The sequence below is a fragment of the Haemaphysalis longicornis genome, unplaced genomic scaffold (assembly GCF_048455015.1).
Source record: "Haemaphysalis longicornis isolate Haplotype H1 unplaced genomic scaffold, Haemaphysalis longicornis Haplotype H1 scaffold_2, whole genome shotgun sequence".
NCBI classification, from domain to species: domain Eukaryota; kingdom Metazoa; phylum Arthropoda; class Arachnida; order Ixodida; family Ixodidae; genus Haemaphysalis; species Haemaphysalis longicornis.
The window spans coordinates 177722667-177749354 of record NW_027526295.1 but is presented as its reverse complement, the minus strand read 5'-3'; the positions used below and the strand labels follow the sequence as shown (position 1 = coordinate 177749354).

Below are 26688 nucleotides of genomic sequence, written 5' to 3'. Positions count from 1 at the left end.
TCGTAACCCACGTGTAGCTTCGACGCGTTAAACCCCATTCGGTGGGTCTGCGTGAGACAGAGTGGCAGCGTGTCAGTGAGCGTCTTGGAGAAAACGCGTACGCCATGCCCACAAAGACAGGCATTGCCTTACACCGCGCAAAATGCAATTGTGGCACGACGCGAAGCCCGCATATCGAGGTGATATCGTGACGCCTATACTCCCGCGAGGCCCCCAGTTATTGACATTCGGACGAGGAATGCGGGAGTTCGCCTTCGGTGACACTCGCCAAAGTTCCAGCGGGAGATTGCGTACGTTGCCCGATAAAACAGAAATATTGTCGCTGTTTTTATATATATCAGCCTTGATCTATTTATGTGTTATTGCCATTTTAAGCTCTCTTCGCATATTTTGAGCATTATCGTTTTTATACGCCGACGTAAGCTTACGTCATTCCTTCCCTCGTTAATTTATTGTCAACTCCAAATATATTTTCGCCAGTAGTTTGCAAGTGCTCGTGCATGTCTCCCAGTTTTCCGTGCTGTTTTAGAAGCAAGACTGCAGGGTATACCTGGCTATGTATACACACCAGACTGACGATGCTGGCTCTTTCACCACCACCACCAATTTCAATGGCACATTCAAGAGGCGGCGCGGCCGTTGAGAGAGAGAGAGAAACTCTTTATTAAAGAGGAAAATGCAGAGAGGTTTGCCGACGTCAGTTCGCCAGCATGCTACTCTGCGGGGAAAGGAGGAGAGGGAAAAAGGTAGTAGGTGTAGTGAAGAAAAGGAGAGTAGTAGTAGTAAAAAAAATATGATCCTTCTTCAGGGTATTGAGTTCAAAGGCTCTTGAGATGGAGGAACGACTGCAATTTTGTGTACACACCAATGTCCTGGAGGAATTCGAATAGCGCGGACAAGATTTTGCGCTGAGCGGAGGGAGAGGGCCATGGTCCAAGTACCAATCTTGATGTCAACAGTCCAGGGTGGAGGCAATCAATTTTATGTTGTAAACGGCACCTTGAGTCGGCATAGGCACAGCATTCCAGTAATATGTGTTCAACAGTTTCAAGTGAACCACAATTGTCGCAATATGGGCTTGCTGTCTGTCCGATCCGATGTAGATAGGAATTTGTTAGTGCTGCATTATGACGAAGTCTATGCAGCAACGTCTCCAAGTGGCGGGGTAGACGCTCTGGCAGCCGCATTCTGACATATGGGTCTATGGAATACAAAAAACCGCAATGATGCTGCTGCAAGGACCATAAATGGTTCCTTTCCGACAGAGCTAGTGCCTTCGTCATTGTGGCGGCATCATGCTTCGTGAAGAAAATATTATTTCTTTTTCTCATTTGTAGGCCCCTGCGGGCAGCCTCGTCCGCTTTCTCGTTTCCCATGATGCCCCTGTGGCCTGGAAGCCATTGGAAGGTAACGCGATGTCCAGTGACGTATGCGAGATGGTGCAAATACTTTACGTCGCACTGGACCTGTTCGTGAAAGCTGAAACAGCTAGCACGTTGTAAACTTTGAAGTGCTGCCCTCGAATCAGAGAAAACGGTCTAACATGTCGGCGGCTGGCGTAGAATGTATCGAAGTGCTTCTCTAATCCCGTAGAGCTCCGCCGACGCAGGCGAAGTCGGTCGCTCAAGCCGATATGACAATGCTTTTTCACTTGATGGAATGAAAATTCCCGAGGAGCTGCACTCAAGCGTTGCCGATCCATCGGTATAAATGTGAGTAGTTGCCGAGTAAAATCTGTTAATGTGTGCAAGCGTCATCTGCAGCAGGTCAATTTGAGGTATACGTTTTTTTTAATCAATTCCGGGTATGAATGATTTTATCCGGAGAGGCGTCAAATTCCAGGGCGGGAAGTTCCGTGGCATGGTCGGCGGTGCTTGAGTTGGAATTGGGGCATTAATACATTTTCTTGTTTATTATCTTGTACGCACTCACCAGCGCACCGTATTTTATTTATTTGCACATACTGCAGCCCTGATGTTTTATCGAAGGAGTGGGGAGATATACAGCGCGGCCCACACCAGAGGAGAGAAAAAAAGCTTTATTGTTGCCACGGGTGGGACGTTTTTCCAGCAGAGTCCTGTCGGCGACGGCGGGATTCATTTAGGTCCCCGCGGTGTACTCGGCCACCTGGACTGCGAGGCCTGGGTCAGAGGATCTGTGCTCCCACTCCTCTTTCGTAATTTGGAATAAAATGGGGAGCTTTTTAAGCGTTTGTAGGGGTCTCTGCAGGACCAAACTACTTGTGATAGGTCTGTGTATTGAGGACATAGACGACGTTAGTTATAGTGCAGCTCGGGGTAGTAGAGTGAGAGGAGGGCGGGGGGTGGGAAAGGTGGATGTTTTCAGTTGGCACCGTACTACAGCGTGGAGGCGGGAGAGAGAGAGAGGACGGGTGGTGGGAAGCGAGCTCTGAACATTCGGGAGTGGTCGAGCGCCGATCGGTAGGTCGAGAGGTGGTTCCTATGGGAGAACCGTTGGACTTCGTGTGCTGATTCATTCCCGAGAATTGGGAGTGGGCCTGCGCCCAAACGACGTGTATTTATACAAAAAATGCGGGCATGCATAAGTAGACATAATGTTCGAAAGCAACTCGCAGGTTGGAGTAATTGTTAACGGCAGATTTGGAGTCACTTATTACAGTTGTAACCATACAGCCGGAAATAATGGCAAGACCTATTCACACTTCTTAGCCTACGGTTCTGTGAGTGGAACATACCGTGACCCCCGCCATAGCTTCGCGTCCTGGATATTCTGCAGCGTCCACGTAGGCAGCTTGTGGGTTGGATGAGTGTTTGTGCAGAACCTGTGTTCTCGTTCGGCGGCTTTCCTCGTTATTAATGGGGAGCATGTGGTTAGGGAGGCGGCGCTATTGTGGGTAGCGCCCCCTGCAGTAGCGCCCTGCGGGTAGCTACTGCAAAGGTGTACTGCCATCATTTCCATGACGGATGTGAAATCTTAGTGTATACCAGCGTAAAACACTGTCGAGTTAAAATATGAAACCCGAAAACGAACAACACTATGTATAACCTACTCTTTAGTACTAAAGGTTGCTTCCCCGCTAGCAGACTGGTTGTGCAGGGGTGCACCCTTTACAGGCCGCTTGGTTCTGGCGTCACATCCGTGACGGATATGACGTCAGCGAAATCTTTGTGTACCCGGAAATAAAACACTTTCGTGTTAAAAAGACTACTGAAAGATAATCTTTTTGAGTGAAAGTGGAAAATTTTTATTGTAGGGATTGACTGAGATGATTCACACACGCCTTCACCGGTTATATACGCTAGTTGCAGTTTTTGGACACCGCACAGACTGCGTAAGACAGACGAAGCTGCCATGCATCGACTTGGTTGCCGCAACGACATTTACGCAGAATTTTTTTTTAATTCCGAGCCATGCGCTCCTTGTGCCTGCTTTATTTAGCTGGCGAGAACCTTGGGCCGGCCGTCCCCTCTGTGCCCTTGTTCAGTTTTGTCTTTGAACTTGAACTGGGTGACCATGCGGCCATTAACCCTCTGGTCCTCACGCTCTTGAACCATGGCCATTCGCCGGTGTCGCAGGCCGAAAAGTCTCTAGTGCGTACTTCTCCATAACAGGGCCTCGATAAAGCATAGTAAATAATTTGTGTAGCCCATCAGTTACTCAATGCAGCGGGCTCTCCATTAAATTTAAGGAGTCTGCGTGCGCCCTTCCCGTACGTCGTCTTTGGTTGCACTATAGACTCCTTAAATATTATCTACCAGTTGGTCCAACAACTGACTTTATAAGACTATTTTTTTGTCTAGAATTTTTTTACAATGCTGAAATTCCAGCGGACATTCAATTTTCTGCAAAAGTTTGGAAGCCCTGCTTTCAACAGTGTTTAGAACTTCTACACCAGTCTGTCATTTGTCTCTAAATGAAAGAGAAAGTAACAATGCACTTATACGATAAAGAAAGGAACAACCATATAAATAGTCATTATCATAGTCCGCCTCTGCAGACTACTACCGCGCGCGGGCTGTATGGCTTTTGTTTTTCAAGAAAAGTAATATAAAAACACAGGCCTTGATTTTATTAGCCGGAAATCGGCATCAGTACATTTGTGGTCTGCGCATAATAAAGGAAGGTATACATAATATGAACATCTTTTTAACGCCTGTGCATAAGCAAGTAATTATTTCTAAGGCTCGTGGCATCATGAATTAGTCGTTGGAGCTCAGACACGCAAGTAATAAGTGCTTTATTTATTTTTGTACAAGTTTCAGCGTGTTTCGCGCTGTAGTCCTATTTTTCACTTGGGGGCTTGCTGAGCCAGAGTATTTCTCCGTTGAGCAGACGTAATATATTTTTAATTCCTATGTTTGTTTTAATGCAGATCATGGTGCGTAGAAGCGACGTTAGACTAGACAGGGCTTCTTATGCTGTTTGAAACCATTTAATGAGTAGATTACGCGAAGCGAAGCAAAGGCCTATAACTAGGCAGGCTTAATAAGTACGGATCTTTCGTTCTTTTTTTTGTGCACTTTCGCATTTACCCGCAAAAAGCCCGTGTCATTTCTTTAAATATTTACGACTTTAAAGGGACCCTGCAACACCTTTTTCAACTTCTTTCGAAATCTTAAATGCTTGCAGAACGTAGTCACGCAACACACCAAATACTTAAATTAGGGGGTCGCAAAGTACCTCAGCCAAAAATTACTGCTCTATGCCCATCAGATAACTTGAAACTCGCTCAACAGATTTTTCTATCTTTCCCGGTCTTTACGTTCTTCGACGGCTCGAATTACTTCACTAAGGCAATGTAGCGGCTGTTGGCCGGTTTTCCTTCAGTTGCAGCAATGAACGCTTTTCAATAGCAACTTAAAAAAAAGCCACAAAAACAAAGCAGAAACGGAAGAAGTATCTGGTGCGACGAGCAAATCACGCAGTGCCGCTCCGCGCTGGCAATAACTATAGCTTTCGCAGTGGCTTTAGACGCGAAGGAAAGAGTGAAAGCGTTTATCGAAAGTGTTGCAGGGTCCCTTCAACGGTGGCGTTGCACCTTCCTGAAAAAAAAAAAAAAAATGTGCCCCACTTACATCTGATTCGCGGGTTACCGCATTTTTATCCCGCCAGCATGCCCGAAAGTAACTACTTTAGTTTTTTATTCCTTTGTATGCGGGGCCCGTGTCGTTAAACAATTATCATATCATTCACGTGGTATTTTTTAAAAATTGTCCATCGATAGAAACGGAATGGAGTTTTGTCGCACGCCTATGCAATGGGTGGGACTTGAATGTCGGTGAGGTTGAGAGGCGTCATCTGTTCCTCTGGGACCTTTTCCTCTTGGGGCTCCTACAGTGAAGAGAAAATTACGTTGCATTGAAGTTTGAAACAAGCGTTGATGGCGCATGCGCGAAGTTGAGCAATATTTCGAAAGATATGTTTTTTTATATTTAAGCAAACGTTGTTTGCGCGGTTGGTTTGTATTAGATATGACCTGGCGGTAGGTTGGGGAAAGGGTAATTAGCGAGTCTGATATTTGGAGTTGGAAGTTTGCTTTATTTGACCGCAAAGCAGCGCGCACACAGAAAAATTGTGATTGATTGATTGTAGGGTTTAACGCGCCGACGCAACGCGGACGATGAGGCGTGTCGTAGTGGAGGGCTCTGGATTAATTTTTACCACCTGGGGATCTTTAACGTGCGCCGAAATTTCGTACACACGACCGGTTTTGCTTTCGCCTCCATCATAAAAGCAAGCAACACTGTGGTGTGGACAATGGGGAAAAAGCCGCTGCAATGATTCACGCTTTTTATGAATTCCCAAAGATTTGGCGTAGTTTAGAAAAGTGGACAAAATAGAAACTCATGCCAGGGTGTGCAAGAGGAGGCTTTGTTTATTAGTACTATTTCGGGCACAAGGGTATTTGCACGCCACGGTGGAAGAGGCTATAGGGCAGCTCGAAACGACACTAGCCGCACCCGCCGCCGGGAGGAAGCGGCTTTGGATGAAGCTGCAGCAGCGACCCGACAAGAGAAACATGAGAGTTCAACAGAAAGTTCAACAGCAGATCAACAGAAGGTCCAACTAGGCTTGCGCCTTTACATTTTTAGAAAGTTTCAAGCGTGCCCCTAACTCTTTCGGTTTCCGGTTTCAAGATGAATCTATGATTAAAACATGAAGCTTAGGACGGTTACACACTCGTCCTGGCGCACCAACTCCGTATTTAAGTTATTTGAAAAGGGTCACTGCAATTGACACAACATAAATTTTATTTTGAAATTCTGTGTTGCAAATGTCCATGAACATGTACGCACGAAAACCATGAGGTAGCTTCTGCTAAAGGCATTCCCTGCTTGGCGTGTAATGTACCTTAATGCAACGTACACATCGACGCCGTATTGTCCGTTTACGTTCTCGGCTTTTAAGAAGTCCTGCATTATTTTCGAAGTTAGGAACTAAACAGCTACCGATAATATTGTTCGTGGTAGCATGTTTGTACGTAATTCACACCGTATTTATTATGCGGTTTCTGCTTGCATGCTTGTTTCAGTTGCATTTGATTCGCCGTTGAAGAGCGCGATGGTAGAGTTGCGTTGTTGACGGCCTCTCTTCGCGGAGACGTGCCCAGTATGTAGTGAGCTTCCAGTTATGGTTCTGAGTTCACGTGGCTCGGGACTCATTGAAGTCGGGCCGCTTGAGCCACTTGGAACCTGCTGCGAGTGTTCGCGAAGGGAAGTTCGGCTTAGTTGGAGGATTCAATCTTTACAATAATTCATCATGTGTAAAGGCAGCGCGCAAGCATTGCGGCGAGGATTTTGTGACGAATATATGTTGTCTTTTAGACGAGGCCTAACTTTATCAATTCGCGCGCGCACACACACACACACGCACACACACACACACACACACACACACACACACACACACACACACACACACACACACACACACACACACACACACACACACACACACACACACACACACACACACGCTCTTTCTCTCTCTATGCCTGCCCCTATCTCTCTCTCTCTCTCTCTCTCTCTCTCTCTCTCTCTCTCTCTCTCTCTCTCTCTCTCTCTCTCTTCCACACGCACTATAATACTAGAGTCCTATAATACGTTTGCCTTTCGAGCCTGTTTAATACGACTTCAGACAAGTCTTCTTTGAGAAGAAAAGATTTATTTCAAGTCGAAATGCCGAATTAAACCATCTCCAAAAACAGGCCTACTTCTTTGTGCATACTTCAGCCGCAAAAAGGTCTAAAATTATGAGACTTTTGCTGTATACGTATACATTACACCTTGGTGACACGCACGAAAGCGGATACGCTTGGAGTCAGCTTTAGAAATAAAACAGGCTTTAGAAATAAAACAAGAAGCGAAGGCGCGCGCTGCGTACTTACCTCCAGCAGCTTAAGCTTTCTCCATAGTTTCAGAAAAACTTCACTAGTGAGGGACACATGCTTGTCAGCGCCCTTGTTGCCTCCTGCATAAAAGAACATGCCCATTCACCGAAAAGGAGATTTTGAGTCATTTTTGTGCTAAATTGTTGCCGAATCAGTGTACATTCAACACACGATCTAACGAAAGCCGATTTTACGAATTTTTCGATATAACGAACAAATTCGGATTCCCCCGCAGGTCCCTATGCGGCTCAATGGTTTTATGAACTCGAACTAAATGGATTCAGCGCCATTACCGATTTGACGAATTATTTCGAGACCCATGCAGCCTCATTAAAGGAAGGAGCAATGCGAATGTGTTTCGTTAGAACGCCCCGAAGATAACTGCGCCACGTGAAAAAAAAAAAAAAAACGCAAAAAAAACCAAGGCATTTAGTTTCGTTTTTGCGGAGCTCTAAACGCAGCTTTCCCCTGGCCGCAGTCGCAGACTACGGCGTCCCGGCCTCTACGCTCCAAGAATCTTGAAGGGAAAGGTCGCCATCATTTATGCCACTTCGTCTGGAGTTACGTCGAAGAAAAGTAACCTCAAGACCACCCGGCAGGAGAACTTGGAGGAAGCCCTGTTTACGTGCTTCAAGGATATGCGAGCCAAGAACGTTACGCTCAGCGGGGAAGTGGTACAACAAAAGAATTAAAGCCGTTCCACTCAATGTGAAAGCTGTCGGAAGTGCAGAGCAGTGATTCGCCATAATGGGCTGCAGCGCCGTTATCCGCTCACTGCTGCCACCCAATGCATTTCAGATTTCCCGCCTTCGATGTGCTCGCGCACCCCCTGCCTGAAACTGCGCCAGCGGGAGTTCGGTTCTTTTAGATGCAACGCATCTCATGCTCGCCCCTCTGTCCTTCCTGCGTCTGTCCGGCGTTGTCCGCACAGCTGCGCCTCTCCTACTCTCCTCTCTCCGATAGCGAACACTCTCTCCCAAACAGCTGCGGGTTGGCGCAGCGCGCTCTCACTCCATTGCTAGGCGCCGGTGGGCGGCGCAGCGCTCTGCGCATGTGCAGTACTCTCTCTCTCCGCGCTCTCCTCTCCTTCGGGCGCTGTTAATATAAAGCGGCATGCCGCGCTCCGACGGTCTCAGTCGACGGTCGTCCGCGTTACGCTTGCACTCTCTCGCAGTACTCGACGATTGCTTGATGCAATCGTCGAGCCCCTAACTGTGCACTTTACGGACCACAAGGCCCTCATTCTCGTCTGCAATAAAGGCCGTACCTGAGCAAACGTGTACTGCATGTGCATTGCATGGTCAAAATGGGAAATTACGCCCACCTCCCCTTCGCGTGAAAATCCCTGCTATAAGCGTAATCAATACGATGGAAAACGCCAATGGAACCCCCCATGAGATGCGTTGCATCACACCAGGGTTCCCGCGAGGGGAGGTGGGCGTAATTTTTTTGTGCTTGCTTTAAAGGGTCCCTGCAACACTTTCGATAAACGCTTTCACTCTTTACTTCACGTCTTGAAGCACTGCGAAAGCTACAGTTATCGCTAGGACGGAGCGGAACTGCGTGATTTGCTCGTCGCAGCAGATACGCCTTCCGTTCCTGTTTTGTTTTTGTGCCTTTATTTTTAAAGTTGCTATCGAAAGCGTTCATTGCTGCAACTGAGGAAATACCGGCCAACAGCTCTTACATGGCCTCAATGACATAATTCTGGCCGTCGATGAACGTCAAGACCGAGGAAAGGGAGAAAAATCTTTTGAGCGAGTTTCCAAGTTATCTGATGAGCGTAGAGCAGTAATTTTTGGCTGAGGTACCTTGCGACCTCCTAATCTAAGTACTCGGTGGGTTGGGTGATTACGTTCTGCACGCATTTAAGATTTCAAAAAAAGTTGGAAAAAGTGTTGCAGGGTCCCTTTAATTTGTATGCTGGAGCTGTTTTGCGTTATTTCGAACGCGTAATTTTTTTCTTGCGCGGCTCAAGCCTTAATGCGTCGTTTCGAACGCGTCATTTTTTTCTTGCATGGCTTGAGCCTTTCTGCGGCATTATGAACGCGCCATTTTTCTTGCGTGGCTGAAGTCATAGAGTTTCATACTAATATATACTAGAGGGAAATCTGGCGCCACTGTCTAGGGGAGCCGCGCTTCAGCGAGCGTTCCGTCATGTACCGGGCAGGTGCGTTCCACTTGTCCTTGGCATGGCTTAACAACAGGCTAAAAAGTTGGCTTTGGCTGCCAAAAAAGCAAAAATATTACGGCAGAAGATTAACCGAATTTGTTTAGTTATTATAAAATTAAATCTCCAGAAAGTTCTATGTCAAGGTATATTTGCAAGCTTAATGCAAGATGAACAATTAAAAGATGTTACTCTTTTTTGTTGATTTTAGCATCGAGACAAACAAGACGCCAAGCGGGTAACCAAGCCAAGTAGTCAATGAATGTCGCTAGCTGCAATCATGGAGGAAAGAAATGTGGCTGCAATGGCGCTGCCCATGGCGGCCCGCGACTGCAGCGCCAGATTTCCTTCTAGCATATATCAGTATGAAACTCTATGACTGAAACCTTTCTGCGGCATTTCGAACGAGCTATTTTTTTTTCTTGCGCGGCCGCTTTTCCCGCTTACTGTCGTAAAAACCAACCCAACGAGCGTTCCTGACTAAATGAACGCGGGGCCTGCCGGTTATGTACCCAGATTTTGCTTGAAATATGCCTGCAGTTTTCTTTGCGCGAAATAAGGGGGAGATGTATGACAAGCGCCAGCGGTTCACGAGGTTTGAAGGGTTATGCATATTTAAACCGCGTGGTTTTCGAAGCCTCAGCGTGATTCCCTGACGCCGGTACAGAAGGCTCTACTTGGGTCCGTTATCTCGCTGCGCCGCTTAATTCCGGAAGTCGCATCGACCGTTGCCGAGCGAAGACGACAAGGTGAGCCCGTAAAGTGCTCTGCAACCACTGTGCTTGGCGCGTCTGCTGGGCTTGACGACTTCAGGGAAGACCCTGCCAGCTTATTATTTTCACGATGGACTTTTGGCGCATTGTTATATTGTCGCAGGCGAGCGCCGCAGCCGGCACAATGACGATGTCATTGTTAAAATAGCGTAAATGGAGATAATTAGTCGAACGAAATATTGAAAAACTAAAAAGAAGAGAAATATAAGAAAATACGAAAAATGGCGAACCATGTAATGCCCTGCATTTCCACAATAATGAATATTTCGTGGATGTTCCTCCTGCAATCGTTATAATAGCGTAAATTGATACCATTCATAGAATAGAATTATGAAAAGCTAAAAAATACAAAAAATGTGGAACCGTGTAACGCCCTGCATTTCCACAATAATGCAGGGCGTTATTGTTATCATTATAATCATTATAATAATGTAATCATTATAATAGTGTTATAACCTGTATAATCATTATAACCTGTAATCATTATAATAGCGTGAAGGGAGATAACTGGTCGGACAGGATTTATAAGAACCAAAAAATTTGGCTGCAAAGGACTCAGACTCAAGACAAGGATTCGCCTTCTATTAAACATCGAGTTTATGAAATCAACTGCTTGTTAAATGACAGTCCCGAATTTATGAAGTTCTCGATTTAACGAAATAATTCACGTTTCCCGGTTTTGTCAGATCGTGTTTTAACTGTACACCAGTATTCGATGCAGCAATGCGACATCTCCGAACAATTTTTAACTTCGGTTCTGACTCTCGCAACAGAGAGCGCCTACAATAGAGAATGAGCCAGAAAGTACACCATAAAAATTATACAAACATAATACTGATAATCTTGAACCTTCGTTACCCATAAATTGTTGGAAAGGCGCCGAACATAGGCACCCGCACACAATGATAGTAATTACATCGTCGGACCAAATTAAGCCTCCTCAGTAGAAATGTAGCCAGTGAGCGTGATTTTGTGGCTGCAACTTCTTGCTTAAGGGAAAAAAAAATGAATAGCGTCCTTTCGGCATTCCCACTATGCCTCCTCATATCACAATCCCTCGTTTTTGTGATGAACAATCTACAGACAGGCGTTTTCTCGGGGAAAAAAAAAGGAAAACTCCAAGCGGTTTCCCAAAGACACACGGACAAAAGGCGTAAAAGGTAATAAATCTAAGCTACCGTTTACGGGAATACTTTGAAAAAATACGGGAATACTTTGAACTTTCTGAGAATGCGAAAGGCTGAAGCCTAGTTGAACCTTCTATTGATCTCCTGTTGAACTTTTCGGCCGCGCCCGCGTCACTTGATGAGCCCCCTGCACAGCCCCCTCCGAAGCTCGTTCCGCTCGCTCTCCACTGCCAGGAGCCTTCCGTTCGCCCCCGTCGGTACCTTCACCTCCACAGGCGGCTTGTATTGCACGTGCGGCAGCGGCCTTCTTTCCTCTGGTGCTGCTTTTTCCTTTTCCGGTGAGCTCTCTCCCGCCGCACTTACTCAGAGCCCTTTTCCAACCCTCCTCCGGCACTGCTATTTCCATCCCCGGTTCGCGCTCATATTTTTTGCGCCATTCTTCGCACCTCCCAACGATTTTAACAGCAGAGCTGTTTAATCTTCAGCTTGGTCCGTTGGAGTTCGCAAAAAAAAAAAAAAAATACCAGCAGAAAAACTCCTCCGGCGCCAGGTGCCAACACGACCTTCGCCCAGCCGCAGTAGGCGGAGTCAAGCCTCGCCTAGTTATGACGCCATAGCGCGCGCCGGCACCGCTCGATTTTCGAAAACACTCTCCACAGCGTTTGTGGCGTAATCTCTCCTGTGCTCTTCTCCTCCTCAGTTCACGTGCATTTTAGAAAACACTCTCCGCAGCGTTCGTGGCGGGATCTCTCCTATGCTATGCTCTTCTCCTCGCCAGTTCACGTGCGTTCGCGCCGCAAGTGGGACGCACAGAACACCTCGCGCTGCGGACGCCGGGTTCGCGAAGCCGGTTGCCGCGAGATCTAGCGCGTGCTAACTCGGTCCACTTTGGTAGCGACGTGAAAGCCTGCGGACACAACGATCCGGGCCTGCCAGTCGTGGAAAACTTACAGCCGTAAGTTAGGAAATCCGTTTTAGGGGCAACAGCCGGGTCTCCGACGAAGGGACAGGGGACGCCATGGTTCTAAGGTTTCTCTAGCCTTGTACCACTAGTGCAAGATGCGCCATTTTGTTTGTACCTCACGCGTTCACCAAAACATAGAGATTTAATTAAGGCTGTTGACTGAACAATTGTGGGGTAACTAGTACGATTTTGTTACCGCTTACCTGCCTTGAACTATTGCTCTGTGTTACCGCCAGAATAGAGCGCCACCAGGAGAAAGTATTTCTTTTTTTTTTTTTTTGCATGGCGCTTAAAGCTGTTTGTACCGAAGCCCCCTTAGCAAAACTTTCAAGTCATTTTCGTGGGGCCGCGTAATATAATTCGCTTCAAAGGTGAGGCTATGGAACTAGAGTTACGTCCCTTTCCTACAACCAAACACTCCCCCGCGAACCCATAGCGCACTTGATTTAAGTAGCGCAGAACGACTTTCACCATCCCGTTTCGATTAAATACGTTTCCAACGTATAATACGGTCAGTAAAAGTCACAAGGATAGATTATTTTTTTTTTGTGTTGATTTAAGTTAATAGATGGCAGCAAATATTATTTAGCAATAAGTTATTCGTTGCTGGTTCTGGATGCTGCGGACTTCCTTTAGCTAACGGCGTACCGGTGGAAAAGCTGACCGCGAGGCCAATGGCGACGGTAAGCAGGGCAGTGATGAGGCCACTCCAGTAGCTTGACAGCAGGTATAATGGGAACACCTCCGGATTTCTGCAGGCAAAAAGAAAAAAAAAGTTGGAAGCAACAACATGCAGGGAGCAAGCACTCGTAGTGAACAGAGAAGGCCGCGCTTATTGGCTGATTATGCACGAAGCAAGCGGCGTACGTGGCTGGCCTAAACATTTCCCACTCACACACCTTGCAAATGAGTTGTCCTTCCTTGCTCCGCGTACCGTCGGTTCCCCGCAAAGGCTCGCCAAGGGGTGCGACATGTGGAACAGCGAAGCTAGCTGTGCAAGTTGTCTTTGGGTGTCATCAGAATTGTACGTGAGGGTGTTCAAATGTGAACCCATGGCTGCTGTTGATTTTTAAATCAAAGAGATCCTGTGACATCGAAACAACAATTTTGTCGGTGTCGAGGCGACTTGTCTGCTCGCTGTTGTTCCCTTTATTTTATTCTACCTGCTATCGCTGAACAGAGTGGAAAGAAACAACAGTTAATGTGGTACATAATTGGGTTCATAAAACTAATGATCGATTATTTTCACAAAGAGTGCGATCCCGTACTGATCGATCAATTTGATTGATTGATTGATTGATTGATTGATTGATTGATTGATTGATTGATTGATTGATTGATTGATTGATTGATTGATTGATTGATTGATTGATCATGGGGTATAACGCGCCGAAGATACACAGATGGGCCATGAGGCGCGCCGTAGTGAAGGGCTCCGGATTAACTTTGACCACCTGGGGACCTTTAGCATGCGGCGAAATCTCAACACACGGGCGTTTTCGCTTTTCGCCTGAATCAGAAAAGCGGTCACCGCAACCGAGATCGAACCCGCGTGCTTGGGCACAGCAGCCCCACGTCTTAGCCACTGAACTAACACGCCGGGTCAGGGTCCCGTTTTTCTCCCCTTCCCGTTAGCGTTGAACGGTTTTTAATGAGCATGAAATGACACAGCATACCGCGGCGATAAATATTTGTCCGTAGAATGTACGTAAAAATGTTTGCTCGAAGCATTCCCGACGACTCTATCCCCCCCTCCCCCCCCCCCCACACACACACCCCTCACACCCCTCCCTCACAACCACCGACGCCCGCATAAGGCGCCGCCTACAAACACAGACGTACCACAATCACACTCGCCTTCACTATGTCTCCCCCACCCTCTACCCATTCAACTGCCCATACTGCAACTTTCCCAACACCACCAGCCACCTAGTTTGGACATGTCCGTCCAATCCCCCCCCCTCCCTTCCCCCTTCCCTCTCTCCCCCTCTCCTGAGCATTGAGAGCGCGCGCTGCGCTGCAGCCAGCTCTAAGAACAGGAAGCCCTGATTCTCCGGGCGAAGACTGCAGCCACAGCCCGCGGCCTACCGGAATAGGATGGCCACACAGTGCTCCACTTTTTAACCCAACTCCCTTCCCTTCTTTTCTTAATAAACGTTTTAAACAACAACAACAAGCGATGCGTTTATTCCTTAACGACGTATCATGTGATTCCCGGCTCCCTTCGTTCCCTCCCAGTAAATGAAAACATCGTAAACACTCTACCAACAACAAACTCAGCGTACTTGGTGGCAGCAGTGGTTGTCATGGTGGAGTTGAGCTTTGCCACGAGGCTGGTCACGTTTCCTGGGCAGCGGTCAAGCGAGACCGGCATGGCCGCCGGCCGGACGCCGCTGAGGAGCTTGCCCATCACCACCCACAGCTGGAAGGCCGTCGTCAGGGAGGCCGCCACCGCAACGCCCTGGGAGCGACGCATCATCGTTGAGACCACATCATAACAGCGTTGTAGCATTAGCGGCTCCGCTCTACTGGAAGACTTCGCGAAGGAACGGGCTTGAAGAAACTGTTTCCCACACATTCAGCTTGTTGACAATTAAAACTCACGTATACAAACAGAAACGTGTCCAGAACGTATCCAGAGCGGCCAGGCGTTTACCTTTTAAAGCGAAGTTTTATATGGCGGGGTGAAATAAAATTCGGAGGTGGCCTATACGCAGAAAACTCCTCTGGTGGAACCCGATACGCATTCTTTAAAAACGCTTTCGAGAGGGCTTAGACGCAAGGGGAGATAGATTGTCTGGGTTTACATATAACGTAGCCATGTTCTCAAATCATACGAAACTGTTAAGTGGGAACGCCTCATTGGAGGAAGCGAAAAAGAGGCTCTCTTGCAGCAGAACGCGCGCGCAGCGAGCTACTACGTGAAGCACAGCTCTAGGTATACAATGGAGGCAGAGGCAACGGCGGTGTGGACGAAGCAGTGTCAACGTGGTTGCAATGTTTGACCACGGAGGTCGTTGTACCAATTGCATGCCCCACGACGAAAACGCGGATACGTCGTCATTTGCTTAAAGGTCCTCTGAGAATTAAATCATTAAGCCGCTTGGATGCGAGGCGCCCAGGTAAACGAACAGGGCTGCCTGGACGCAGCCCTGCTAGCTTCCCCGGGCACAAAGTCAAGGTGCGGGAACGAAGTCAAAGATGCGGCTTTCTTTGAATTTGTTGGGTGGTGACCACCAAGTACGTTCTCCGGACGTCTTGTGCTCGGTCGGCGCGTATTGTACCCTGCCTGGCTTATTCTTGTTTATCTTTAAAGTTTTCCCTTCTCTCACCGAGGGTATATATGCTTGGCCCGGTGAGAGGACGGGTGTCTTTTCTGGCGTTCAACTTTCTGTAGGAGGAGGGGGAAGAGAAACACTTTATTTGCAAACTGGGCCGAGGGGAGAGGGGTGGCGGAGGATGCGATCTTCTACGCGACCTGGGCGGCCCGGTTGGTTAGTGCCGACTGCACTTCCGGGTCGGAACTCTCCAGGGCCTGCTCCCAGTATAAGGGGGAAGGAAAAGGGGGAAATGGGTCGTGGGGACACTCGCAAAGGGAACGGTAGCGGGTATCAGGCTGGAGACATTGAGGGCAAAGAGGCGAAGGGTAGAGATTGGGATTGATGCGGTGTAGGAGAGTTCGGCAGGGGGTTGTGTGGGTTTGAAGTAGCCGCGGCTTCGTGGGTGAGGGAAGGGTGTGGGGGAGGATATATCCTGCGGAGGAGGCGGAAGTGCTGGGCAATGTCCCGGTACGAGCCTAGAGCGTCCCGAAAGCTGGGGGGTGCCGTGGGTAGAGCCAAAAGAAGGGCCTGCTCGGGTGACAAGAGCTCGAGCTGTACGGTGGGCCGCTTCATTGGCTTCTGTTCCCGTGTGGGCCGGAGTCCACAGCAGAGCCACGGGGTGGGATGGTGTTCTGCGGAGAGGATTTTGAGGGCGATTGGGGAGAGTAGCCCTGCAGAGAAATTGCGAATTGCCGACTGAGAATCCGAAAGGACAACTCTGGGTGTGGGAGACTGTACTAGGGCGAGGGCGACAGCCTCCTCCTCCGCAGCGGTAGCTGATGTTGTATGTATCGTGAGTGCGTCCAAGGGAGGGCTGTCGAGCGATGAAATGACGGTTGTGGCGAAAGCCGGCTTATCCTGGTAGCTAGCTGCGTCGACGTATAAATGATGCTGGGAGGGAGGGAATGTGCGCGGCAGATCTCTTGCCCTGGCCAGTCGGCGGTCGGCGTGGTGGTGGTGGTGCAAATTGCGAGGGAGTGGCCATACATGCAAGAGTTGGCGCAGCATAGTGGGAATAAGGGAGGCCATAGGTGAGGGGAAAGGGGAGGTCAGGTGGGCCGCTGCGAGAAGGGCGCGGCTGGGATGTGTGCGCGATTGTCTGGCTATCTGGGCTGTGCGGTGGGCTTCGATGATTTCATCGACGGTGTTGTGAATGCCCAGGGCTAATATACGGCTGGTGGGGGCGCTGGGAGGTACTAGAAGAGCAACTCGGTATATGCGTCGTACTAGACAATCTAGTTTTGTCAGAGGCATTGAGTTTGCAGTACGGGAGGTAAAACGTAAAGCGAGAGAGTACGAAGGAATGAAGAAGTTGCAAGCGTTCAGGTTCGGAAATGCCGTGACGCCGTGTGGTGATTCTTCTTAGGAGGTTGAGTGTTTGAAGTACGTGCGATCGGAGTTTAGTTAAGGTGGTCGCGTTGCCCCGGTTGGCCTGAATGGTGAGACCTAGCACGCGGAGGGAGGAGACATGACGGACGATATGGTTGTCGACGTAAACTGTGATGGGGGGCTCCGTGGGGGGTTGCTTGCAAGGGGGTGCAAAAGAAGTAGCTCGGATTTGTGCGAGGAGCACTGGAGGCCTAACTGAGAAGGAGTTGCTTGGACAATGTCTGCGCCTTGCTGGAGTGTGTATTCGATTAGAGCATCACTACCTGATTTGACCCATAACGTAATATCGTCTGCATAGATAGAGGTGTGGAGGTTTGTGATGGAGGACAAGGCAGTGGCCATGGGGATCATCGCCTGATTGAATAGAAGAAGAGATATTACCGAACCCTGAGGTGTGCCTATTGCGGGGAATGGGAAGTTCGAGGTTTGGAGGGGTCCGAATCGTAGAGTGGCCATGCGGTCACGAAGAAAGGAGGAGATGTAAGAGTAGGTACGCGCACCAAATCCAAGAAAGTTTATAGAGTTAAGAATGGCTACATGAGAGACGTTGTCGAATGCTCTGTGCAGATTAAGTGGCAGAATGGCCGAGGTGTCCGCCTAGGAAGGGTTAGCCAGAATGTCATGATAGAGCCGGAGGTGCGTATCCTGTACGGACAGCCCTTGGCAAAAAACCAGTGAGAGTGTGTGGAAGCAGGTGATGGATTTCGAGGTAGGTGGTGATCCGCGTGTTGATGATATGCTCGAGCAGTTTTCCAAGACAACAGGTGAGTGATATTGGACGGAGGTGCTCCAATGTAATAGCTTTGTGTGCTTTAGGAATTAATGAGATGTCAGCATGCCGCCACGTTGATGGGAGCGTGCCTCGAGACCAGTGGTGATTGAAAAGGGCTGTGAAGGAATCTATCGTATGGTCGGTAAGTTGTCGCAAGATCTTATTAGTGACCTTGTCGGAGCATGGAGCGGTTTGTCGACGTAGTTGGGATATAGCGTGCCTGACCTCAGCGACAGTCATGTCCTGATCGAGGGAGACATTCGGAGGTCCGGAGTAATGGGGAAGGGAAGGGTACTTCCATGAGGAAGTAGGAATGCACATGGATCGAAGCTTGTCTAGAAGCTCAGCAGATGTGCCTGGGTAATTGTTTATGAGCGAGTGCAGGCGAGTATTTGTGATTGTTTTGGCAAGGAGGTGGCGGAGGAGGGCCCAGGTCTTTTTCATGGAAAGGCATCCGCGCATGTCGTCGCAGATCTGATACCAGTGAGTCCGAGTGAGTGTGGCGGCATGAGCATGCATGGAGACTTGTAGGCGAGCAAGTTTGCGTTTGAGCGCCCTTGGGCTTTTGTGGGAGCGCCAGCGCTTTTCCATACTCCGGTAAGCTTGAAACAGATGGAGGAGGTGGGAATCCGCATAGGGGCTGGGAAGCTCTGGGTCAACTGGTTTGTCGTGACTGTGTTTTATCTCCGTGATATAACGAATCCATTGCTCGAGCGCGCCTTCATCGAAGTGAGTGAGGGCAGGTAGCGTAGCACAGTCAGTACGGAACGCGTCCCAATCAGTGATGTGTTGGGGTGGTGGCGTGTGGGTAAAATGATGGGCAAGATGGAGTGTGGTCTGAATGATGTAATGATCACTACCCAGGGTGTCTGGAAAGGTTTGCCAGGACACTTTTGGCGCTCGATGCGTGAAGGTTAGGTCGGGGGTGGTGTCCCGTTGAACACTGTTGCCTATGCGGGTAAAGGTTTGGCGGTCTGTTACTAAGGTGAGGCGGAGGTTGTGTGAAACTTCCCAAAGTAGACGGCCCTTTCGCGTGGTACGAGTGTAACCCCACGCTAAGTGTGGAGCGTTAAAATCGCCAACAATAATTAAGGGGTTGTGGCCGGCGGTGCGAATAGCGTGCATGAGGAGGGTGTGGAAGTTGTGATGTTGTTTGGGTGTACTGTAAATATTTAGGATGTGTATTGAAGGTTGTGAGGGTTTGCAGGGAAAGATGGTGACTAAGAGGCGCGGTATGGTGGTGACGGGGAGTGATGTGACCCCAGCCCGCAAGTTGCGTTGTGTACCAGGGTGGCTACAGTGGGAAAGCGGGGGTCTTGGAAGGACTGATACCCACAGAGTTCGGTGGCGGGGCGTGTTTCCTGCAGTGCAATGACAGCTGGGGGTGTAGAAGTAGTGGTGATGTATGCCTGGAGGGTAGCGCGTTTGCATTGGAAACCCCTGCAGTTCTATTGCCATAGTACGAAAGATTTAGAGGCCGGCATCAGGTTCGGGTTCCATAGGTAAAGGTACACTGGAGGGCGCAGAAGACGCGAGAAACGGTGAGTTGGATGGGAGCAGTTCCTTGATACAAGAGAGAAGCTCATTGTGTAGGCCTGTAATGGAGTCCTGCATGGCTGTTTGTGAGGCGATGAGGGAGTTGTGAAGGTTTAGGTATTCTTGCCTCTGCGCGTGGAGGGCTTCCGCTAGGGCAGGGTGAAGGGGTGTCGAGGTAGTGGGAGGGTCGTCTTGGGGGGCATTGCGCTTGGTGGGAGGCGGTAGGTGCACGTTGCTGTCCGTAGATGTCATGTGAGTGTCTGGGGAAGAAGGTTTTCCTAAGGTTAGCTCTTGATTTTGTCGCCGGAGAGTCTCATTTTTTTGGCGAAGCCTGAGTACTTCCACGCGAAGATTGCGTATTTCAGCTAAAAGGTGTGCGTATGTAAGGATGACGTTAGGCTGGGAGGGCGGTGTAGTAACGGGGGCAGAGGGCGCCTGTGGGAGCCGGCCCTGGAGCTCACCTGTACGTTGGATATCGATGATGTAGTGTCTCGAGGCTGTCGGGCGGCCTGGCTGTAGGTCTTGCCGCCAGCACAAGAAGCAGAGGAGGAGAGTGGATCGCTGTCGGTAGTGCGAACAGGAGTTTTTGAAAGTTCAATTAGCGCGTCGCGAAGCAGGGGGGGTGGCTTCTGCTGGCGGCGCGGTTGAAATCGTTTGGTGCATCCAGCAGCTCCTGTGAGGTGATTCTCGCCGCACAAGACGCACGTGGGGGTGCATGGGTGCTGGTCCGTAGGGGAAACGGTACCGCAGGTGGTGCAGCGGGGGGTGGGCGGAAGGTGTGGACATACATCCTTGCGATGGCCGGGTGTCCAGCAGTTGAAGCAGGCTTCTGTCTTGCGTTTGAACGGGTAGCAGCGAAGAAGGGCGACCCGGTATCAAACCCAAAGGGGGACGACGGTGCCGCTGAACAGAACTTGTTCTAAGGTGGAGTTGTGGCGACACTTAGCGTCGAGGATTTGGAGAGCTGGGTTGTATTCGATGAGGCTGCACAGGATGTTGTCGGCGGAGTCCATGGGAGGGATGTCGAAGATTACTCCAGTGGTGGTGTTCGATGGAGGGGGAATGGGGTTGGCTAGCGGGGATACGGTGCCATTGAACGCAAGAGACGTCAGCGAGAGGTATTGTTGAGCACGGTTTTCGGAAGGAGTGCTGACGATAACGAAGTTGGAGCGGCAGTGGATGCAAATTTGATCCGCGACGGTGGTTGGGATATTGGCCTGAGGCTGAATCGCATCGGCGAGCTGTGCAGTTGACACGCTGTGGAGCGCTAGGCCACCCTGCGGGCGCAGAATGACCTTGATGTCATCGTCTGGCAGGGGGTCTCCAATGGGGTGCGCTTTGCCGTTAGGACGCTTGGTTGCGGGGAGAGAGTCCTGCATCGCCGGTTGGACCCCGGCAAGCATTTTCAAAGTTCCACTGTGGGCTGTTCCAATTGCCCTGTATGTATCCTATATATAATATTGTGCATAAAGTGTACATAGTTTGGACTCGGAGTTTGCCTCGTACCCCACGGCGACACGAGACACGTTGGTGCGTTCCAGGAGGAGGCGACGAACTGAAATTTACTGTGGCAATGGCAAGCATCGGCCGCACGTCACAGCTTTGCTGGTTTACAGCTTTGCCGCTTGTTGGGCCCCTCCGTACTTATTTGACATTCTAGAAATTATATGAAGCATTGACTTGCAGGTATTTCGAAGTTGCTTTATCCAGCACTGTGCGCTATTGTGACTGGCCAAAGGGATACCCAGCAATCTAATTTTGCCGCACATAGACCTAACTGGTGTGTCATATAGATAGATGGTATGGTGTATATCAGGAGGTATCTTATGCCGTCCGTGAACCACCAAGAACTCTGTTTTTTCAGGAGCCAGGTCTAGCCCTAACGTCAGAAGGTTCGACGTGAGGCTGTGGGCTGCGCCCTGCAACTCAGTTATCATGTCTTCAGTTGACGTGTAGTCTGCAGCTTCGGTCCATACAGTAAGATCATCTGCATAGAACGCGAAACGTGCAGCAGAATCCTTTTCTAGTTGCCGTGCAACGCGGGCAATTGCCAAATTGAAAAGCGCAGGTCCAAGGCCAGGTAGTAGGTCTTGGGGCTCCATCCCGTGTGCGTGGCGCTTAGACGTATGGGGCGGTTGTCAAGAAACGTTCGGATCCAGTTTTGGGCTCGCTGGCTTGGAAATGCTTGTGCCAATTCTGTAAGGATTGCAGTTTGGCTCACGCGATCAAACGCTTTACGCATGTCGATGGCAAGGACATAGTCGGGGTTGCCTGCTGTGGAAGTGCGATTGATCACCCGTCGCAGCAGCCATAAACAGTCGTGCGTACCCAGGTGTGGCCGGGAGCCAGTTTGTGATGGGTGGAGCCATGGCCGGACGTATTCCATATAGTGTTTCATGCGATTATTTATGAGACGCTCGATGAGTTTGCAGATTGTTGGTGTTAAGGAAATGGGCCGAAGGTTAGAGATGTTGGAGGAGTCTTTGTTAGGTTTTGGGATGAGATGGATGAGCGTGAGCTTGAGGCTGTCCGGAACAGTCCCTGTAGCCCAAAGGTAATTGATGACGTCCAGAAGCACTAGTTGGGTTGCTTCTTCAGGTTGCAAAGGTGCTGCCAAGTGAGCCCCTCATGGCGCGGAGCCGAACGTGGTTTGCCTTGGTGGAGTGAAGCCTGGAGCTCCGGAAAGGTTAAGTGGAAATCTAGCTCCTCAACAGGCTCGGATACTGGTATGTTGGGTAGAGGGGGATGAGAAGTGAGGGAAGCGTGGGAAAAAAAACGTAGTTATGAGCTGCTGTTTCACAGCTTCAGGGGTGTCCTTTAGAATGAGCATGGAGAACAGCGTCGACTTATGCTTGCACTTGCCGGAGAAGCCGCGTTCCTTGCCGAGTCTTGCGCAGAGGCTGTGTCATTGTTCGTTGGCGAGCGAGCGCTGATATTCCCTAATTAGCTTGTATTGTTTTCTCATCTTGAGGAGATCACGGTGACGTTTCCCGCTAGCAAGGTACTGGGTGGTTAGAGTTTGAGCTCTCTTCCATAGGCTCGCCAAGTGGGCGTCCATAGCCGGGGTGTTGTCGTCACAGTCAATATATCAACCAGAGAGATCTCTGGCTTTCTGGAGAGTAGTAATGATTTGTTCGAGGGATTGAGGCGTGGACAAATCAAATCAAATTTCAAATCAAAGTTCCTTTTTACCCCTCATAAATTGGTTGTCCCGCACCAGTTTCCCTTGTAAAATGCTGTTTCGTGTTTGTGGTTAAAACCTAAAAGAACGAAATAAAGAAACGCGCGCTGGAATTCCGATATATTGGTATTTGAAGGCAGTAAATAACCCGTGCTTTGTTATGTGCTGCCTGTCTTCTACATGCGTGTACATTTCTTTCCCTTCACATCCATTCACCTCCCGAAGTGTCCACTTGGGATATTTATAATCCTAACTTCTGGGGCCTTGAAACAACGGCCCATCTTTCAGCCGCAATGGGCTCCTGGTGACCACTCCGGGTCCTTTCCTTTGTATTTTCTTCTATTAATGTCTCTTATTTTTGCTGGTTTAATTTTTTAACCGGGAAGCTGTGTAGCAAATCGTAATTTTTCGTATCCGCAGTTAAAAATACAAAGAAAGTGCCGAGCGCGCCCGGGAGCGAGGGCCTCGAGGCGGCCGCCTGGCAGTTAGCAAAACCAAGAAAATGCCTCGCGCTCGTGTGCGCGTGCCTCGCGGCGACTGCCCAGCGTACCCTCCGCACGTGTGTCAAGCCAAGCGTACCCACTTAGGGACATTGGCCAAGGTTGCGGCGACCACCCGGCAGTTAAAAAAAAACAAGAAAATGTAGTAGCGCTCGTGAGTCCGTGCCTAGCGGCGACCGCCCAGAGCACCCGGCGCACGTTTGCAAGCCAAGCATATCCACTTAAGGAGATTGGCTAGGATTGTCCTTCACCCCCCCCCCCCCCCCCCAAAAAAAAAAAAAAGAATAAAAGCTCACAGTTATAGCAACATCATGGAGTAAAGGTCGTTGCGGCAGCGAAGAAGAAGCAAATCGCCTGCAATCGTGGACTTAAACCCCCGTGGTGGTCGTGAAGGTTGCATACAGCTTCGCTAGCTTCAAGTCTTGCTCGTTAGTGTGAGCTTCCTTCATCTTTTGTGTTCGTGCTATATAATTATAACCTTGAGAAGGAGCAGTCACCAGCAGAACACAAACATGCCTTGGTGTTGGCCCATGGAAAAGCCAGCGCAAGAAGGTAGATGCCGACGAACGGCCCCGATGCGCTGCTGTGCATCACCATGAAAACCTGCGAAGGGGGGAGAATAGTCTTGGTTATGTTAATGTTGCCGGGAATTGGGGATACCCCCCTTTGGTTAAAGGTTCTAGGTAAAGGTTTAATTCTTTTTACATTGAAGGTTCTTTGAATGCACTTGAAGCTAAATAAGGAAAGGCCAAAATGGTGACGCCGTTTTTTATTACTCTTACCCGCACTGCCGAGCCGATGTGTGGGACAGCCAAAGCCAGTAGCGTCATCACTAGCCCCGATGCGAAAGCTGGAAAGGGTCACAATAAATAACAAAAGCAATAAAAGAACTGCAGAGCCCCGTTGCGCACTGAACTTGTTAGGCAAAGAAAAAAATCAAAGCCTTTTGCTAAGCGAAATATGGTTGAAACGCAAAGCTTTCTCCCCTGCGACTTGAGTCAAAGTTTAAAATCATAACTGCTTCTACCATGTCGCAATGGCGCAATCGAACAGACATTGGCTTCATAACGCGGGGGACCCGGGTTCACTACCAACCGCGGGAAGCGTGTTTTTTGTGAGGCGCTTGATGCGCCCTAGTTTACCATCACCATTGTTTAGCGAAACCCACAAACCCACTGTGTAAAGTTGGCTTTCCTGCAGTGCGTTCTTGCGCGACATTGAACCCCATCAGTAAGTCAGCTTCGCTTTAAAAATGATTCCAATGTTAGCCTTTTTTTCACCACTTTATGCGTATAATTTCTAAATAAGGGGTCATGCGATTGTATAAGAAAATGCCCTATACCGGTGTTGGAGTGTCGTGAATACAACTGTGTTAATCGCAGCATCAGCTAGGGGTTGCTTATTAACACCAAAAATGCCAAAAGCGGGAAAACTGGTGTCGATGCCCTATTCAGATGCCCGCACTACACCACGAATCGCGAATTCATGGTGAAAGCGTACTGGTGGAGCTTGTGGAAGAGTTTTTCAGAAGCCAACATTGATGCAAGGACGTAACATAGATCTATACGGGAACTTTAGTTGGTCATGCGCTTTATAAAAGAGCCAAGTTCATGAAGCAAATATTGTAACATTGGATGTCGAAGCCCAGGCGGTAAGCTTTGTTTCAGTTTTGATTGCTTTGAAATTTTTTTACCTTGCGTACAAGCGCAGTCAGAAGATGCATGCACTAGGCGTGTACGCGTGCCAACCTCACATACTCGCCACTACCGCATATAGTACATAGAACACCCAGGGGCAACACAGATATTGTTAGTGCAATCGACTTGAAACGAGATGGCCGCCAGCTTCTTTGATCAACTGCGCGTGTATTTGATATATCACAAAAAATTGAAGGGAGATGGCTGAGAGAAACAATGGCTCTAACAATTTATTTCTAAGCAAACAATGCATCGTTGGCCGTCAATACAAGTAAAGGAAGCTACGAAACGCTGATATTTAATTTAAAACAAGTTATCCAGCCTTTAATGTCCCTTTCAGGAAAGTGGCGACGATCTAAGAATGTAAAGAAAAGGGCCCCGATTCACTCTGGGTAGGTTACGACGTGCTTTTTAACGTCACAATGAAATTGGCGGAGAATGGATCAAAATTTCAGCTTTAATTGTTTATTTTTCAGCAAGAAACAACAACGTTGCATAAGAATAGCTAGAGAGCTTCAAAGCAAGTGATGTTTCAATTAAAACAAAAAAAAAATCATTCATGCGCTGACGTACCTTCAAGTCGATACGCCGCTTACAAGCGTGTTGTTTGCTAAAAATTTAGGAGATTTAACTAATACAGTAAGTTCCAGGTTATATGTGGAGCAACGCCCATTAGCAGCTGCAACTTTGGGGGGGTAAATCGGAATCTTTGAGTTTATGCAATAAAAAAAAACAAGCAAACATTGTAAAGTTATCCTGGCTGTAGCATAATTCTTTTTCAACATTAATAGTTCCTCTCTGGTACGGAAAAGAAAACAAAGTGAGGCGGGAGGGGGGGAGGGGCTGTTGTACACATTTGTTGTACACTGCTCCCCTTTCTGTACGGAAACAAACAATAAAGAAAGAAAGAAATAAAGAAAGAAAGATTCCCGAAATTCTCGGTATGCGAAAAATGTAAAGTTAAGAAAACGGCAAATGGACCACTGTAAGACGTGCAAAGCGCACAAATGTACAAGAAACAAAACGTAACGTGACGCGTTCTTAAAACGGTGTTTTACACGTAATCCGTGGTCGCGTGTTGCTTGAATTTGCATTTTAAGTTGTATGTGCGCCGGTCCCCCTTAACTTGGCAGCGCCGAGTCAACAAAAATGTTTTACACTAAATACATGCGGTTGATTGATTTGATTATGGGGTTTAACGCGCTGAAGCTGCACATGGGCTATGAGGCCGTAGTGGAAGGTTCCGGATTGATTCTGACCACCCGGGGATATTTGACGTGCGCTAGAATCTGGACACGCCGGCGTTTTCGCTTTTCGTTTCCATTTGAAGAGTAGCCAACCAGGCCGGGAGTCAAACCCGCGTCATCGGGCTCAGCAGCACAATGCCTTAGCCAAGAATAAGAAACAGTTAACTCCCGTTTAGACGAACTCGAAGGGACCTTAAATATGGTATTATATTATCAGAAATTCATATTTAGCGGACATTTCCCCTCTCGAACATGTCACGAGGCAGTAGAAGTGTTGTTCATCTGAGCCAAAAAATTCGTCATAACTGAATTCACCCTAATGAGAGTCCACTGTATATACAACTGCGTGCGTGTGCAACAATAAGATAGACTGCCACGAGACCCCCCTCCCCCCCCCCAAAAAAAAAAAAACAACGAAAAGAACTAACGCTTGTCCCTTGCTTAATCCTGTTGGTTGAAATGGAGGGCTTACCGAGTCCCTTAACGGTGACATTGACCCAGCGTTCGTCGATCTTCACGTAAGGAGACACCATGTCCACGTATGCCGTGGCCGCGAGAGAGTTCACGGCGGAAGTGACGGTGCTGCAGAAAACGACGTGAACTGAAGTAACTACCACAAACGAACGGAAGATTCGGATGC

General features: G+C 48.8%; 1 protein-coding gene across 3 annotated transcripts in view; it reads right to left on the bottom strand.

The window, feature by feature from the left end:
* Positions 1-4200: 4200 nt before the first annotated feature.
* LOC144169531 (sodium-coupled monocarboxylate transporter 1-like) overlaps positions 4201-26688 on the bottom strand; it is a 56573-nt gene continuing 34085 nt past the window's right edge. For 2 of the 3 annotated variants that reach the window (XM_077698742.1, XM_077698744.1), the window contains 7 exons: positions 26521-26630; positions 23887-23954; positions 23621-23707; positions 14692-14867; positions 13055-13158; positions 7370-7452; positions 5320-6677 (listed from right to left, as the gene is read on the bottom strand). In XM_077698742.1, coding sequence (XP_077554868.1) covers positions 6483-6677; positions 7370-7452; positions 13055-13158; positions 14692-14867; positions 23621-23707; positions 23887-23954; positions 26521-26630 — 823 coding nt within the window. In that variant the 3' untranslated portion in view covers positions 5320-6482. The other variant, XM_077698743.1, reaches the window with a different exon arrangement.